The sequence below is a fragment of the Lissotriton vulgaris genome, chromosome 6 (genome assembly GCF_964263255.1).
Source record: "Lissotriton vulgaris chromosome 6, aLisVul1.2, whole genome shotgun sequence".
Taxonomy (NCBI): Eukaryota; Metazoa; Chordata; class Amphibia; order Caudata; family Salamandridae; genus Lissotriton; species Lissotriton vulgaris.
Window position 1 is genome coordinate 906,389,628 of NC_141694.1, and position 17,841 is coordinate 906,407,468.

At 46.7% G+C, this 17,841-nt stretch overlaps 1 protein-coding gene across 1 annotated transcript in view; it reads right to left on the bottom strand.

Moving 5' to 3' along the window:
- TTC27 (tetratricopeptide repeat domain 27) overlaps positions 1 to 17,841 on the bottom strand; it is a 1,875,723-nt gene that overhangs the window by 1,109,135 nt on the left and 748,747 nt on the right. Inside the window, exon 6 of the mRNA XM_086926895.1 lies at positions 15,495 to 15,659. Coding sequence (XP_086783021.1) covers positions 15,495 to 15,659 — 165 coding nt within the window. The remainder of the gene's footprint in view (positions 1 to 15,494; positions 15,660 to 17,841) is intronic.

Below are 17,841 nucleotides of genomic sequence, written 5' to 3' on the forward strand. Positions count from 1 at the left end.
GCCAGAGTGCAACGCATGCATCCCTTTCTTTTTCACCAAATGCAAAACCTCTGGTGTCTAGTTGGCTTTCTAACCCCCCATGGGAGGCAGTTTTCAGGCAACCAACCCAATTAGACCAAACCTCCTATCTGCCCCATGTGGCCAGAAAGACAATATTTCCCCTTCTGAGGTGGCGGTATAGCTCAATGCCACGGTACGCTGGCCACTCCTTTTGTTTGTTTTTTGTACCATTATGAACTCCCTGGTAACTAGTGGGCTTTCTGCCCCAGAAGCAAATTGGGGGCAAACCCCTTGTCTGCCACTGGGAAGGGCAAAAAACTGGCTTGTCCCTTTTGAGATCTAGGTTGAATCCATCATTCTTTTGCTCATTATGTCTCCCCCCCCAGCCGTATGCAAATTAATCTTGACCCTGCTCCTCATGGAAACAGCCATCCCGAACTGCCAGACCGGGTCCTCCCTGGACTGGAAACAGGCATCCTGGGACGTGTTTTGGGGTATCACCCCATATCAGCCAGGTTAGCCTGAATCCAGTGGCACAGTGAGCAAGGGACCCAGAGAGATCTTAAGGTTTTTGGGGGTCCGTTACAAACATATTTCGGGGTCTTCTATTCGGAACATCTTTGAATTGATGCTCCAGTTTCAGCTCTTTCTTACCCTCATTGGCCGGGCCACCGATAGTGCACAGACACACTGGTCCAAATTCTAAATGTGTTTATACATAATATTTAGTGATAGTGACTGTTTTCAATATTGTAACACAGTGGGAGGTCACTAATAAACAAGTTACTTACCTTCGGTAACAATGTATCTGTAAGAAACATAGGTTAGTTATTCCTTACCTTCGAATTACCCTGAGGCGTCAGACTGGATCCGGAGAATTTTTTCATCAGCAGTACCCCTGCGTTTTGAAAGGTGGCGTTGGTCGGCTCTGTGTTTGTTGTTGGCGTAGTGGTCGCCGGGATGGCGTTGTGGCAGCTACTTAGACACCTTCCTCGCGCACTGACATCAGTTCTGTTCACGACTTCCACACCAGCTCAGAGTCATGCAAGACACTGACCACTGGTGCAGAAAACCAGGGCCCTGAAAGGAAATCATTATCCCTAGAAGTCAGTTCGCAGAACGAGGAGGATGGGTGGGGCGGTAAGGAATCTATAACTAACCTATGTTTCTTACAGATATATTGTTACCGAAGGTAAGTAACTTGTTCATCTGAAAGAAACAGTTAGATATAGATTCCTTACCTTAGAATAGATACCCCAGCAATACCAACCCGGGAGGTGGGTCTGCAAACCAAGTACACACCAGAAAGTCCTGGAGAACAGAACAGCCGAAAAAGCCTTCTCTCCGGGCTTGGCTGTCTAGGCAGTAGTGTCTAGTAAAAGTGTCCAGAGATGCCCACGTAGCTGCCTGATAGAAGTAAATGAGGGGGACTCCTCGCCCCAAACTAGTAGTAGCTGCCGTCGCCCGGTGGAATGGGCGCGCAGCCCCACTGGAGGCTCCTTCTTTGCCAAGGACAAACAAGCCTTAACACACAAAACAACCCACCTAGAGATGATCCGTTTGTGCTCGGCCCAAACTTTCTTGGAGCCCACGTAGCCCACAAAGAGCTGGTCATCCACCTGGAATTGTTTGGTTCGATTCAAATAAAAGGAAATCGCTCGTTTTCGATCCAGACGGAGGAGCCGCTCTTCTTTTGAAGGATGCGGAGGCAGAAAGAAGGTGGGCAAAGTGATAGTTTGGCCAATGTGGAAAGAAGTAACTACCTTGGGCAGAAAGGAAGGTCTGGTTCTTAGTACAACCTTGTCCGAAGGAACAGCCAGGAAAGGAGCTTTTGAAGAAAGAGCCTGGAGCTCACTCACCCTGCGAGCAAAGGTGATGGCAACGAGAAAAGCGGTCTTTAAGGTAAGAAGACAGAGAGGACAGTTATGAAGTGGTCAAAGGGAGCGCACATAAGGCAAGTCTGAACCAAGTTCATGTCCCACTGTGACACTGCGAAGGGAATAGGAGTAAAAAGGTGAGTAATGCCCTTGAGGAAGCGATTTACAACAGGGGACTTGAAAAGATAGGTGATCAGGAAGCCTAAGAAAGGCTGAAATGGCCAAGAGGTAGCCCTTAAGAGTGCCCAGAGCAGAACCCTGTAGGGCTAAAGAAAGAAGGAACAAGAGAACCTCAGAAAGAGGGGCAGAAAGGGGATAAACAGCCTTTTGCTGCACACCATGCCACAAATGTGTTCCATCTACAGGCGTATACCGTCTTAATGGAGGGACACCTGGCTGCCTAGATAACATCACAGACTTCGGAAGGCAGGTCAAACAACATCAACTGCCTCCGCTCAATCTCCCCGCAAGGAGGTGGAGGCTGAACAGGTTCGGGTGGAGGACCATCCCCTGCTGCTGCGCCAGAAGATCCTCTCGAAGAAGCAGTCTGATCGGAGGATTGATGGCCATGTGTAGTAGCGCGGGATACCAGATTCTTCGTGTCCAATCTGGAGCCACAAGAATGACTTGGGCCCGGTCGCGCTTGATGTTCTTCAGCACTCTGGGCAGAGGTGATATAGGCGGAAAGGTGTATAGAAGACCGCAACACTACTCGGGACGAAAAGTGTTGCCTAGCAAGTGTCGCCTTGGAAATTCCAACATGCAGAATTGTTCACTTTGACCGTACTCTTCGATGGCAAATAGATCAAACCAAGGCTCTCCCCACTGCTGAAAGAGACCTTGTGCCACCTTCGACTGACGACGCCATTCGGGATCCATCATGCACCTGTGGCTGAGTTCGTCCACCCTGGAATTCAGTGAACCTGCCAGGTGTTGAACCACCATGGATATGCCCTGATATTCCAGCCATGTCCAGAGATGGAGAGCCTCCTGACATAGGGTCCACAACCCCACTCCGCCCTGTTTGTTGCAGTACCACATGGCGGTGGAGTTGTCCATGAACACCTGCACTACTCTTCCCTAGAGAGAGAGAAGGAATGCTTTCAGTGCAAGACAGATCGCCCAAAGCTCCAGGAGGTTGATATGAATATCGGACTCCGACGGAGACCAGTGGCCTCTGATCTCCGCCTCCACTATGTGACCACCCCATCTCAGAAGTGATGCATCGGTCACCACTGTGAACTCTAGTTGGGGAAGGGAGAGGGACCTGCCTTCGACCCAATCCTGGTTTGTTAGCCACCACTGCAATTGGTGTGTAGTGCCCTCCGAGATCTGGATGCAATTGGACAGGCTTCCCTGATGTTGAGCCCATTGGAACTTCAGGTCCCACTGCAAAGCCTGCATATGCCATCTAGCATGGTCCAGCAGCAGGGTGCAGGAGGCCATCAGGCCCAGTAGCCTGAGGGTCATCCTGACCGAAGCCCGGGATAGAGGCTGGAAGATCGGAATCATATTCCGAATATCCCAGACTTCGGGGAGGTAGACCCGGAACTGCGTAGTGTCCAGAACTGCTCCGATGAAGAGGAGCTTCTGAGAGGGAGTCAGGTGAGACTTTGGCACGTTGATGGAGAACCCCAGCGAATGCAGGAGGTCGGGCGTAGTCTGGAGGTGGGAGACGACAGCCTCGGGCGAGCCCGCCTTTAACAGCCAGTTGTTGAGATAGGAGAAGACTGGAACTCCTGATCTGCGCAGATGAGCTGCGACCACCGCCATCACTTTTGTGAACACCCGAGGGGCGCTGGTAAGGCCAAAGGGGAGCACCGTAAACTGAAAGTGCTCGTGGCCTACCGTGAACTGCAGGTAACGCCGGTGCGTCGGCAGGACGGGGATGTGAAAGTAAGCGTCCTGCAAGTCTAACACTACCATCCAATCTCCAGGGTCGAGGGCAGACAGGACCTGAGCTAGCATCAACATTTTGAACTTCTCCTTCCGGAGGAAGCGGTTGATGTTCCTGAGATTCAAAATAGGACACAGGCCTCTGTCCTTCTTGGGCACCAGAAAGTAGTGGGAACAGCAACCACAACCTACTTCTGGGACACAAACTCGCTGAAAAAGGGCCAGATGATCCCCGACATGCGATGGTACTGAGGTGGCATGGATGGAGGGGTAGTCTCAAAGGGGTGGGAGTAGCCCCTTCGCACTATTAGAAAAACCCACCTGTCCGACGTGATGGTGCGCCAGTGGGAGAGGTGATGGCATATCCTGCTGCCCACTGGTTATTGGTGGCCCTGAAAAGGTCAGACTAGGAGGGTTTGGAGGCTGCTGCAGAGGGGGCTGTGGTGGACTGGCCCATCTGCTGGCCCCCAGAAGCACGGCGGTGGTTCCCAGCTTGCTCTGGCCTATGGCTCTGGGCTGGACGGTGCGGGGCACCCATTCCGTAACCACGAAAGGGGCGAAAAGCAGACTGTGCAGGTCGGGGGTGGAGAGGCCTAAAGACCTGACTGTATCCCGAGAGTCCTTAAAGCGCTCCAGCGCATTGTCTGCCTTATCGCCGAATAGGTGACAGCCATCAAAGGGCATGTCCATAAGAGTGGATTAAGCCTCCTCTGAAAAAACAGTCAACCTCAACTAGGGGTAGCGTTGAAGGGCTACCGACGTGGAAATCGGCCTGCCTAGTGAGTCGGGGGTATCCAGCCCATAGCTGATGGTAAACTATGCTGCGTCTCTCCCTTTGGCAACTGCATGGGGGAGTATGGCCCGAGCCTCCTCCGGGCACTAGAGCAGCACTTATGCCATCGTATCCCACACGGAGTGGGTGTAACGGCCTAACAGACATGTGGTATTTACCGACCACAGACCCAAGCTGGAGGAAGAAAACGTCTTCTTCCCAAGATGGTCCAGCTTTTTCAATTCCCTATCAGGTGGTGCGTTAGGGAATGCGCCTTTGGAGGTGGAGACTTGGACCACCAAGCTCTCAGTGGTGGGGTGTTGGGAGAGGAAAGTGGGGTCGCCAGGGGCTGAGCGGTGGCGTCGGGCAATCATTGTATCCACAGGAGCCCCTCTGTTGGGACAGGACCAGGTGCCCAAAAAGATGTCTGTGAGGGCATCACTAAACAGTAGCAGGGGCTCTGAAGAGCTCGCTGCCCAGTTGAAGCACCTCTGTTAAGAGGTTAGTCCTGACTGCCACCGTAGGTAGCTCAAGGTTGAGAGCCTCAGCCACCCTACGCAACACGATGGCGTATGGCGCTCCCTTCTGCTGTAGCCATGGTAGGAGGAGACAAAATGCCAAGGTCTGGTGAGATAACCAGACCACTGGCTTTCCCCAGTTCCTCTCTCCAGTCAGTAACCCAACTGGTCAGTTAAAGTGTCTCCAGACCCTACCAGTCCTCCTCACCCTCCTCTGGCAGTCAATCTGGTCTAAAAGAGCCAGGGTAGAACAAGGGCACAAAAGTACCCGTCTGCGCCGGATTCGGCTTTGGTCAACGCCAGCTCAGTGTCTACATCGAGGTGGAGGCCGGGGTAGACGCCGACTGGGGGCACTACCGGTGTCGGCTGCAGACGTAGTGCCGGTGGATTTGGCGCGGGGAGGTGTATTCAGGTCGACCGGGGCCGGTGAGGATCCAGGCCTGGATCCAAGAGGACCCTGTGGTGCCGGAGCCTCCGGCGTCGAAGCCCCAGGGCCCCCAGCCAAGTCTGCGGGGTCCGAAGGGGTGCCGGCGGACTCAGGCTGCCCAAAGATGGCAAGCATGGCTTCGTAAACTCGGCAAAGCTGGGCAGTGGTCGCTCCGGGTCCCGGGAAGGGAGGGAAACTCAAAGTCGACCCTTCAGGTTCCGCACGAGGAGCCGCGGGAGGGGCACCATTGAGAGCCCTCTTCGCGTCAGCTCACCGAAGGGGAGAAGTCGGAGAGCGAAGATGCTTCTTCGACTTCTTCTTGTGCTTCAACTTACTTGAGGAGTACGAAGACTTGGAAGACTGGTGGGGGTGGCTCTGCGACCAGGACCTCGACCTCCCACGCGACCAGGACCTCGAACGGCGCACAGCAGACTGCCGAGCCTCGAGAAGCTTTCGGGAATACTCCCGTAAAGACTTTGGATTCATGGTCCAGCAGTCAGAGCACGACTTGGGGTTCTGGTCGCGCTCCAGGAAAAACAGGCACATGTGGTGCGGATCCGTCATTGACATCAGTCGGCTACAGGAGCAGCAGGCCTTGAAATCGGGCATCCCTTGTGCACCAGGAGTCGAAGACTCAAAAATGGTCTCAACAAAAATCGCCAAAAAGTCAGTCAAAGGTGACTGGCGGTACGGCTCTCTCCGGATCTGCGCTGGCTAGCGCGGAAAAAGAAAGAACTGACGTCAGCGTGCGAGGGAGGCGTCTAAGTAGCTGCCATGACGTCATTCCGGTGACCACAACACCAACGACGAACGCGGAGCCAACCAACGCCACCTTTCGACGCAAAGGGGTACTTCTGAAGAAAAAATTCTCTGGATCCAGTCTGACGATAATTCGAAGGTAAGGAATCTATAACTAACTACATCCTATTTCTCGTACATGAGGTTCTATTTTAATCTAAAAGATACTTTTTTTTATGGATGTTGCATGAAACACACAAAACTTTCTCCACAAACTTTCTGTAACAGACTCCCATACATCACCCACATTAGAATAAACTACAGGAAACCCTTATTTAAAACAATCTGTTTAAGAAGTATTCAAGCTCATCAGAGTAAGATTCTTTGGATAATAGAGATGGCTCGAACAGGCCCCCCCTTAAAGGTTGTGTCCATGGGCCAGCGCCCACTTTGCCAATGTCTTAAAACGTCTCTGAAGGGACCCCATCTGGGCATACCCTTGGCCACTTAGGGTGAACATAGCTAATACAACAAGATGATGGATGGGGTGCTGAAACCTTTCAACCACTCAGCCCTGTCAAGAGATCTGGGTTCAATCCATAGTTCCTTTGCTCACTATGCCATCCCAGTTTGGACCCAGCCATATGCAAATCGGCCTTGACCCTGCTCCTCATGGGAACAGTCCACCTCAAACCGCCAGACCAGGGTCAAAACTGATTTGTATATAGCTGGTTTCAAACTGGGGTGGCATGGTGAGCAAAACAATGATGCATTGAACACAGATCTGTGAATGGGGGTGAATGTTTGATTTGTTCAGCATTTCGTCCATCATCCGTTCTTTTTTCTTTTGTCATCCTAAGTGCGAACGGTATGCCCAGACCGGGGTCTCGTGCTCACTGTGACACTGGGTTCAAGCTGGTCTGGCTGATGAGGGGTGATACTCTGAAACCGGTCTCAGGATGTTTGTTTCCGGTCCTTGGAGAATCTGGCCTGGCAGTTCAGGCTGGACTGTTCCTATGGGGAGCACGGTTAAGCGTAATTTGGATCTGGCTGGGTCCTTACTGGGGTGGCATAGTGAGCAAAAAAACAAAAAAAAAAACTAAACCCAGATCTGTGCCTAGGGGTGAATGTTTGATTTATTCAGCATCCGTCCATCATCTGTTATTTTTGCTTTTGTCTAAAAGATCCAAAACACAATCATATCATAGTAAGTCAGGGGCAGATCTCTTAAAGCTCTTAAAGACAAAGCCACCATTGGGCTTCCACAGCATGGCTGATATGGACAACCAGATTTATATATTTATAAAATGCAACAACTATATTTGAACTTACATTAAAAGAGCAAGTACGAATCTGCAAAAGGCCTATGATGTCTTCAGATTGTTGATGGCTAATCTCAAACAGGGAATGAAAGTGCCTGGATGGGACTTTAACGCAGTCATGGACCAACACATTTATTATATACACGGGGCTTGAGTGGTTGCCTAACAGACGTACTATCCACAAGGAATGGGCCGTCTCCTTAGGGCTCTGTGACACATGGTACATTTAGCACCCCGCTCTCATGTTAGCTCAGTAACAGCCCAGCAGCACATAAATCAATGTCCAGAATTAACTTTTTTTTCTTCCCAGTGTAGACACTGCGGCGTTCATGGGGACCAGTTTTCTCCCTAAAGGCATATCAGGCCACTTACCAGTGGCACCAATTATAGGTATAGCCAGGGAAGATGACCCTGGCATTTGGAGGCTCAATGCAAGGTGCTTGACGGTCCAGTTTAGCCATTATCTCCAATCAGATATACTGATATATTTTGAACTAAGCACATGATCAGCTGCCTCACTTGTCATAAACTAGGAAGGGGAGAAAGCTGTACATTGAGTAAGACCAGAAGCGTAGGCCAAAGATTTCACCACATCTCCTACTATCTCCAGCAACAACCCATTTCCAGCAACAACCCGTCTCCAGCAACAATGCACCTCCAGCAAAAACATCCCCTCACAAGACCTTAGCAACAAGTTGGGGAACGCTGCCATTGTCGGTTGCTGGGCAGGTGTCTTTACTTAAAATGGTGGCCCTTCCCTGACTGTTGTACTATTTCGGAACCCTACAGATTTGGATACCAGCAAAGATATTTAAACAACTTACATCCATGATAACGGCGTTTCTATGGGGTACTGGGAGGTGAAGTGTTGCCCTGAAAGTGATGATGCGTCCACGATCGGAGGGAGTCTGGGCGGTACCTGACTTCGAAACCTATTATTTGGTTGCACGATTACAATGGTTGACAGAAAGTGGCGATGAGGATGCAAGGTACGGAAGAGGAAAGAGGGGGGTGCCCTGGAACTGCAGCAGCTTTCTCAAATAGTGTTGGACCTTCCTGTAAGGATGGGTGCTCTCTCTGAGGAACTTAAGACAGCATGGCAATGCTGGAGGCAGAGTCTCACAGGGCAGGCTTGAAAGTGCCGTACGCCCAGGATATACTGTTCTCTATGAGCTAGGCACTTCCTCATGGGGTTCTTGGCGGGAGCTGAGTGATTGGGATGAGAAGGGGCTGACTACCATTGGGGATTTATAGGAGGACCGGACCATGCTGCCTTTTTGTGCTTTACAGGAGCTATTTGACTTGAGAGGGGGTGACTTTTTGCTCCATGCAGCTCTTACCGCGGCTATTTGTGCGCACTGGAAAGAGGGCCAAGCGGAACCCAGAGTTTTGTCGGGATGTCAATATATAGTAACTGCAGCGGGGAAGTTTAAAGCGATCACATGCCTGTACAAGCGTATGACTCTTAAGAGGTAGCCCTCTTTGATCGCACTCAAGCGAAAGTGGGAAGTAGATGTGGGAAAAGAGATTCCGGAAAGAACCTGGGCTGAGGTGGTAGAGCAAGCGTGGAAAAGCACCAGGAATGCCTGCTTTCAATTGCTTCATTTCTATATCTTGCACCGAGCCTACCTCACGCCGGCGAAAATCAAAAAATACTTTAATACTGATTCAGATGAATTCCCAAGGTGACGAGAGAGGGGGCGGACTTCCGCCACATGATATGGAGATGTCAGCTGATAGCTGGTTATTGGAATGAAGTACTTGCACTATTGAAGGAGGTGACAGAAAAAGAGTTGGAGCTGATGGGGAGGACTTGTATATTGCATTGGTTCCCCCACACAGCTAAAACTAAGATCACCAGCAAGTTTGCAGATATGGGGTTGATGTTGGCCAAGAGGGTAATTACGATGCATTGGAAGGCGAGTGGGTCCCTGAGCATAGATCGTTGGAAAAGAGACTTTATCAAATGAGCAGAATGTGATGGAATAGCTCGACTACAATTAGCAAGGAGAGCGGGGAGTGGGAAAGAGCTAGAGGCGGCTAGAGCGTGGGAACACTTGGTGGGATTATTGAAAGACTCGGATGCTATGAGTGATGATGATACAGAACTGGGAGTCCCGGAAACGGAATATGCCCTTTACAGCACGTAGATACAATTGTTCCACCATATTCAACATATATAAGAAGAGCGAGACTGGAGTGGTAACCCTCACAAACTTGTATTATTTGAGAATTGTAGACCACGGACTGCACATTTTTTGTAGTTCTTGGTAGATACAGAGAAGCATTGGATGTGACCTGCCTGGAGGGAGGGTGGGAGGATTTAGTCTAGGTTAAGACTTGTTAGGGCTAATGATGTAGCATGTTACAGGATTAGACAGTGCACCACTGGTCCCATGATTATTGCCTTTCAAGACCAGGATAGAGATGAGCCATGGAAATGAGCCAAAGAACCTTTAAGCAATCGATTTGGAATTACAGTGGAGGGAGGGGGGCTATGCCTAAGATGTGTGCAATGTAAATGATTAGATTTATAAACCTAATAAAGTTTTTTTTAAATGACCTTAGCAACAAGCTCTCTGGATTGGTTTATAATGAAATCACCTCCATATGCAGCGACTTCGACCTTCACCTGGACCCCGTCACCATTGCAACTCAACTTCCCATCATAGCCGATGAACGAACCCTGATCTTGGGGTTTGCCATCACCCATGTCGAAATTGCAGCTACCCTGAAGACCATCCACTCGGGGGCTTCATCGGACTGTTGCTCCGCCTACCACGCCTTCAGAAAAAGACTCCTACCTATCAGTAAATCACTAACACCCATACTCAAAACCTCCATCAACTCAGCACAATCCCAGACACCTTGAACCATGCCACGGTCATGTCCGTGCTAAAGAAATCCTCCGCTGACCCAGTCACACTTTCCAACTGCAGATCCACCTTCCTCCTACAGTACTCGGCAAAGCTCTTAGGGAAACTAATCAACCAATGCCTCGCCGATCACCTCAGTATCCACCAGCTCCTCACAGTCACGCAGTCCACATTGAGGCCAAATCACAGTACAGAAACAACACTCATCACCGCCACAGATGACATCCACTTGATCCTTGACAGTGGAAACACAGCAGCCATCATTCTCCTGGGCCTCTCTGTAGTATTTGACATAGGCTCACATCACATTCTCATCAGGCACCTGCGCGAGAATGGCAGGGCTCGAAAATTCCACTCGACCGCTCGCATAGTCGAGCTAAATTTACCAAGGTTGAGCTGTTTTTAGGTCCTACTCGCCCTTTCTGGCGAGTAGGAAAACAAACCAACTTTTGTCCTCTGTCTGTGAAAACGGAGCAAATGTTGACAAGATAACAAGATTTAAAGGCATTTTTATTGCTCACAAAGTTATGAGCAATAAAGATGCATTTAAATCTTGTTATCTTGTCACATTTGCTCCGCTTTCACAGACGGAGGTCAAGTAGGTTGCGGTTAGGTCGAGGACATTTTTTAAGGTACTTGTCCTGCAGGACTAGTACCATTTTATTGATTTTTCGAGCCCTGAATGGCATCCAAGTACCCGCTCGCTGCTGGATAATCTCTTTCTTAATAGATAGAGCACAAATTGTCAGCCTGGCACCTTAATCCGTGGAAGTCCACAAACTCATCAGCAAAGTCCCTCAAGGCTAATGGCCCAGCCCGTACCTCTGAAATATATACAATATTTCTCTGGCCATCGTCTTTCACATACACACAACATCTCTTGTGCAGAAGTCATGCAACTCATACTCTCCCACTCTGACAAGACCCCCCAGCACTAGAAACAAGTTCACTGCCTGCATGACCAAAGTCGGTAACTGGATAAAAGCCAACTGCGTCAAGCACAACACTAACTAGACAGAAGTAGTATCTTTGGAAAGAACACCTTATCATGGGACTCTAACTGGTGGCTGGCCCAACTATGACCCACACCCACAACCCACACCAGGATCCTGTGAATAATCATCGACAGCAAACTAGACATGACCACAAACGTCAACACTGTCAATGCATCCTGCTGGCACACTCACACCTTAGTCGCCAGCAAGTTGGTTTATGAGCTATGAAAATACCTCTACGCCAGGATTACCAAGCAATTCACTAGAAAACTCCAAACCATTTAGAACCTGGCAGCCAGACTCATCCTCAACCTCCCACACAGAACTCGCATCACACCACACCTAGAGGGCACTATATTGGCTTTCAAAACACAAACATGCTCATTCAACCTCCTCACTCGCCCAATCAAGGCACTACACAATCAGGCTCCACCTACATGATCAGTTGCCTCTCCTTTCACCAAATACCTCTGCTTTGCAGGACTCTTACTAGCACACATCCTACACATGAACAGACTCAGATCAGGAGGATGGGTATTCTCTTACATCGCTCCTAAAGCAAGGAAGGACCTCCCACTCCACATCAGAGCCTTGTCCTGTCTTCTTGAATTCCGCAAGAAGCTGAAGACCTGGCTTTTTGTTTAACCAACCTATCATAGGTAGGGCTAGGCACACATACCTGCCCCGCACCAGGATACCCTTGGGGGTCATTGTGCGCTTTACAGATACACATAACATCACTCTCATCTCAAAAATGGAACAGCCGTGCATCCCACTGACTGTTCCCTATATTCAACACAGAAGCAACATCTTTTGCAAAAATACTGTTCAAATTCATTTCTTCCTTCGTACTAATGCAGTTTCATGCCCAATCGAAGGCATTCCATTTGCAGAGTCCAGAAAGCATTCAAAACCCTGGACTGGACCTTCATGTTTTGGGCGTTAAAACACCTAGGATTTAGCCCATGATTCATAACCTACTTTTAACTACCTCATGTTAAATCTCAGTTAGGATTAATGGAATCCTCTCTCATCCTTAATTAAATGAGTTGCCTGGCATGGTTCCTCCTTAGCTCCCTCTTCCTGAGTTCGCAGTGAAGCTCACATCAGCAGATTTCACCGGGGGAAGCTGGACTGAAGACCACATAGTTTTATACTCTGAAGTCTTGCTCTTCATGGGTAGCCTCTTGCAGACTTGACCCAGACAGATCAACATATTTGATTTATACAAAAAGGCTTCTAGACAAAGTCAATTGAGAGAAGTTAACACAGGTACAGGTGACAGTATGCCCAGATGACACAGTAAGGTGGTGTCGACTGAAACTCAAAAAACAGAGCTTTAAATACCAAGGCAAACATATAGCAATGGACACTGATCTAATGGGGTCTCCAAACTTGAGCCCTCCTGTACAGATACTCAAATTAGACTTTAAACAGTGGATGACCTTTCCACTGACGATCCTGGGCAGAATGGCAGTACAAAAAATATTGATATTACCCAAGTTTCAGTAACTTCTACAAAACCTCCCACTGGCAATTCCTAGGGAATTGTTTGTAGACCAGTGGGCAACTGCCAACTCATTTTTGTGGGCAGAGCAGTTACCACACATTGAAATCAATAAATGTGTACGGCTGTACAACTCCTCGCTCGACTGGCAATTTGGGAGTGGACAAGACCCAGCATATCAACTCAAAATGCCTATGCTTGACCAGTCCAAATTAGCAGGCTTGATGTATGGTAACCCTATTCCGTAGTCACTTTGACTAAACTAGAATTGCAAAGCTGGCACAAAGCACTTCGCTGAATATAGTGGAATGAAAAGCTAACACATGTAAGGCTCCTCTGGTATGCGAAATGGTAGAGGAACAGCACATTACACACTGGCTTAGAGAAGTGGGACATGATCGGAATATCCAAACTGTGGGATGTTTGACAGGTGGAATCCTTCACAATACTGCAGGCTGAGTTCACTCTCCACAAGTCTCAATTTTACATATACCCACGGGTTAGATTCACACTCGTAGTATGGGAAAGGGTAATGTTTTTTTTACTATAAAAATCTCCAGCAGTGCATGCCCCAACCTGTTTTCAGATCTTAAGAGGAAAGTGAGAAGGTATGGCAAGCCCCCTCGACAAAAGCGACTAGAGGTGGTATTTCGGGAGTTTGTAATATCTTCCAGATTACGTCTCAAACAACTCAAATACTGGCATATCACATACTTCGCCGCCGAAAGGCTCTGTCTGGCACATGGACAGTTCCCACACCTATTTGCTTAGGATGTAGCAAGAAGAGGAGCTTTGTTTTACACATGGGCTGGGAATGCCCATTGATTAAATGTTACTGAGGAATGGTACCATTGTCAGTCGCCAAAGTTCTGAAAAGACCTTTAGAGCCAACACTATGAATTACCCTTGTGGGAATTTTGAAAGACTTTGTGGGGTGGGGCAGATTTTGGTGGGTGCTAAAAGAGACATTGCCAAACACTGGAAACCGTGTGGCAGTATTCCCAATCCAGGAATGCCCCAGAGAAATGGACAGATGTCCTAAAATGGAAAAATCCATATACTTAGCCAGAAGCTGCCAGTACAAACATAAAACGATCTGGTGGTCGGTGGTGGAACTACAGGACATTGGGAAACCCCACTTTAAAAAAAGAAAAAAAAAACCCACAGGACTAGTTGTGTTGTGCACCGACAAAAACATGTTAGCTCCTGCAGAAGCAGGGAGCCAGCAGGGCTGCGGGGGCCCTAGCCCTGCAGCCTGCAACAGGGGAACTAGATGTGCACTGGGTCACGCCAATATAACATGCTTAAAAGATGACAATGCTAGAAAGACACATCACATAAAATACAACCCCCTTATGGTTCAATAAAATGTTGTTAAATATTTGGAAAGTCAATATTGAATTATAGATTTGTTTACAATTATGGGCAATTTTTGAAGAATGGTGACAGATCTGCTTTTTATAAATGGTGTTATATATAAGGTGGGTGTTGGGGGAGGAGTGGGGAGAGGGAGGTTTAGCTGCTTGTGGAAGTTAGCTGCATGCGAGGGGCTTGTCGTAGGGCCTGGCTGCCAGCTGTGCGTAGTTTGCTTCACATATGGTGTTAAAATATTACTTTATGTTAAAAAAACCTTGAAACCTAGAAAATTAATGAAAAAAACAAAGGTTAAATTAACGTTCTAATTAGGTGAAATGTTAAGCAGCAATGCAACTTTTCAAACTCTAAAAAACACAGAAATTCATCAGTTATAGTTTGAGTTATCTCAAGTAACTATGACTGGTGCCCTAAAAGTAACTATACTTTGCGCCCTTGCCATGCAATGCTAATTAACACATCACTCATGCCATCTTCTATGACATCATTGATAATATCACTGCAAAATTTACAATGAAATTATTGTCGGAGCGCGAGTTATAGTTACTTGATTGTAACTATAACTGGTGAATTTCTCAAGGGGAAGCCTGAAAACACCTTAATTGCAAAACAGCTCCAGTGCAATCACAGCAATTGGTCACTATTCATTCAGTTATGGCCTGGTAATCAGAATTTGTCAAGGTGCTTGTAACTTTCAGTTTACTCCAATCGATCCTACAAATCAAAACTATATGAGCAACCAGGAAAAGTTGTGAAAAACATCTTTGGATCAACAAAAATGTCGAAATGTAGAAGGTTCAGAAAAAGCCAGTCTAGATTTCGGACGATACATATAGAAGTGATGGCTGCTCTTCCTTTCCTGGCAATCTTCCAAACCAGTAAACCGAGGGATTACATTTAAAGAGCCTATGCGTAAGAATAGAAGAAAAAAGTAAAACGTGCTCAACTGAGGAGTAATTACTTGCAAATAGTAGCTGTAGCAACATTGGACTGAAAATGATCAGAAAAAAACAACTTCCTTAAGAACTCTCCACTCTCAAATTCAGAGATGAAAGAAAAATATACAATGTTACATTATGAACCCAAAGACAGAATTTTAAAACGGTTTAGGAAGATTCTACGTATGAAAATCACAGAAAGCCAGAACTGTAATCGACATTAGGTATTTTGCAGTTAGACAAAAAGGACTCACCAGTCATTTCAACGTGAAGGGTTGTAATCTCTTTGGCAGCATTGAAATTTTCTTTTGCTTTTTTATAATTGTAGTAATACAAAAAGGTGTATGCACATTCGAGGTGAAACTGCACAGCGAGATATCGGCAACCGTCCTCAGTGAACAAACCTTCAATTTTCAGCACTGCAAAAAACATAAGAACGTTAAAGAAAGAACAGAGACCAACTTGCAAAGGGTAAAAAAAAACCATTTGCAGTAAGTTTAGAACTTCCAACCGCAACTGATCAAACAAAATATAATGTACATGACATACTGATGAAAAATAACAGACGTAATGAAATATGTCGTGGGTACTTTTATTAAGAACGAATACAAAAATCCTAATTTATTTTAGAATGCGTTTGATTACACATGGTTAAGTAATATGTTGACGTGGGCACATTTTTGCGGTTTTTATGACCTCTTAAGTCTTGTTCGAACAGAAAAGTCTTGCTTGAGCTAGTCTCTGGCAGATACCTCATGTGACATTTGCACGCCATTGTGATTAAAAAGCCATGTGAGATACCAGCAGCCCACATTTCATTCTGAAAATGTAATTTTACAAATGTTTTCATAAAATTTCGTAAAATGAGAAGCAGAGATTTAGGGTCTAAGCATTGAGAAGATGTATTCAGGGTCCAGAAATATAATACCCAAATGCTAATTTTATTTGCTGCGTCACGCTTTTTCATTTCTATCTGGTGTGCGCCTAAGTCGCTTCTGGAAACCAAACCACGGACTTAAGCCAACACTTTCTTTTATAAGGGACATGCCCCTTTTAAATCTAATTTATTAAAGTTAACCCTGTTTACAACAGGTTTGTAGTCGATTTTAAGCCTGAGGGAGCAGTGAACACTAACTTTAGGCACTTTATTACAGGGGTGATCCTTACTTTGTAGGTTGTCCCAGGGCAGCGGAAGGCGCGAGGTCCCATTGATGGTTGTGGGCAATGTTATAAGTAATCAAGGACTCCACTGGGTTAACAGACTGTGTATTCTGTCAAATTTTTAACATTGTATATGTTTACTATATTTTAATAGGGTAGTACATATTTTGTATATCCCTTTTCGGATATTCGATCAATTGTAGTTGTAATGAAGACCTCGCAGGATATTTGAAGCTGTATTTTTATGATTGTTTTAATGTATTGTATAATTATTGCACATGCACTGTTATGGTCTATTTGACTGAAATAAAGTATTCAAAACGAAATGAGAAGCACACAAACCAAGTCCATCTAAAGATACATTTCCTTATCAATGTAGCGTCAAGGTGAGCACAACCCCCCGGAGAATCAGATGGTGATGAAAGGGTGTCTGTGTTATGATGCATTATGTTATATAGCACATTCAAATTCTAATGCCTAGCTCACTAGGTCAAGGATTCTAACAAGAAGAGTTCAACCCCTCTTCCCCACCCTTCATCCAAGCCTCTAATGGGGCAAGCAGTTCACGTTCCTGGGCCTTACAACATGAGATGCCCGTAATTCAATTTCCCTCGGTGGAAGAGAGCACAGTGTGCAAAACTATATACTCCAAAATCATCTCATATACATAGTAGACTGAGATCAAGTTAAATGGTAACCAATGAGTTATCCAGTAGAGGATTAACCTCACAATGCAAAGACTGGAAAAGCAATTTGGTTTTGACTTAATCTTAAAGCCCATAGAACAGTTATTTGAGTGGTAATTTTGCCACAACCTTTTCCAACAGCATAACATCCACAGCACCTTGTTTAGCACAGGCTCTTATGAACAATAAAGAAGCCCATTGCATTGGTATTGCGAGGTTACAATTACATCAAAGATTGTTATGTTGCAGGGATTCTGTATAGAAACAGAACTATGCCTCGGATCACAGAACATAAGTATGTAGGGACTTAGTCACCATACCATCTCAGTAACTATGGGCCCAAATCCAGACTAACCCATAGTTCCTTACCCGCCCTCTGACCTTCCAGAGTGGCAGGTAAGTAAGAACCCCAGAACACAACACTTTGAACCCTCTCAAGGGTCGCGTTAACATGTCATCACCTTTCATTCTTTCATTCATACAGGTCCACAATAAACAGAAAAGAGACACAAAGAAAGCTTAGAATATATACTGAAACTACCATGCTCTATCATGAAGCAACGGTGATGCAAATAGAAATATATGCAAATCAGCAATGTGATTATAGCGAATTACAAATCTGCCTAAGCCTACCCTCACTATGGGAGCACAGTGATATATTCGAGATCTCTGGATTTAGTGCCAGACCCCATATCTGACAATCATAATCTGTTGTCTACATCTCAGACGTGCAGCTCACTCGTCTCAGGACCGT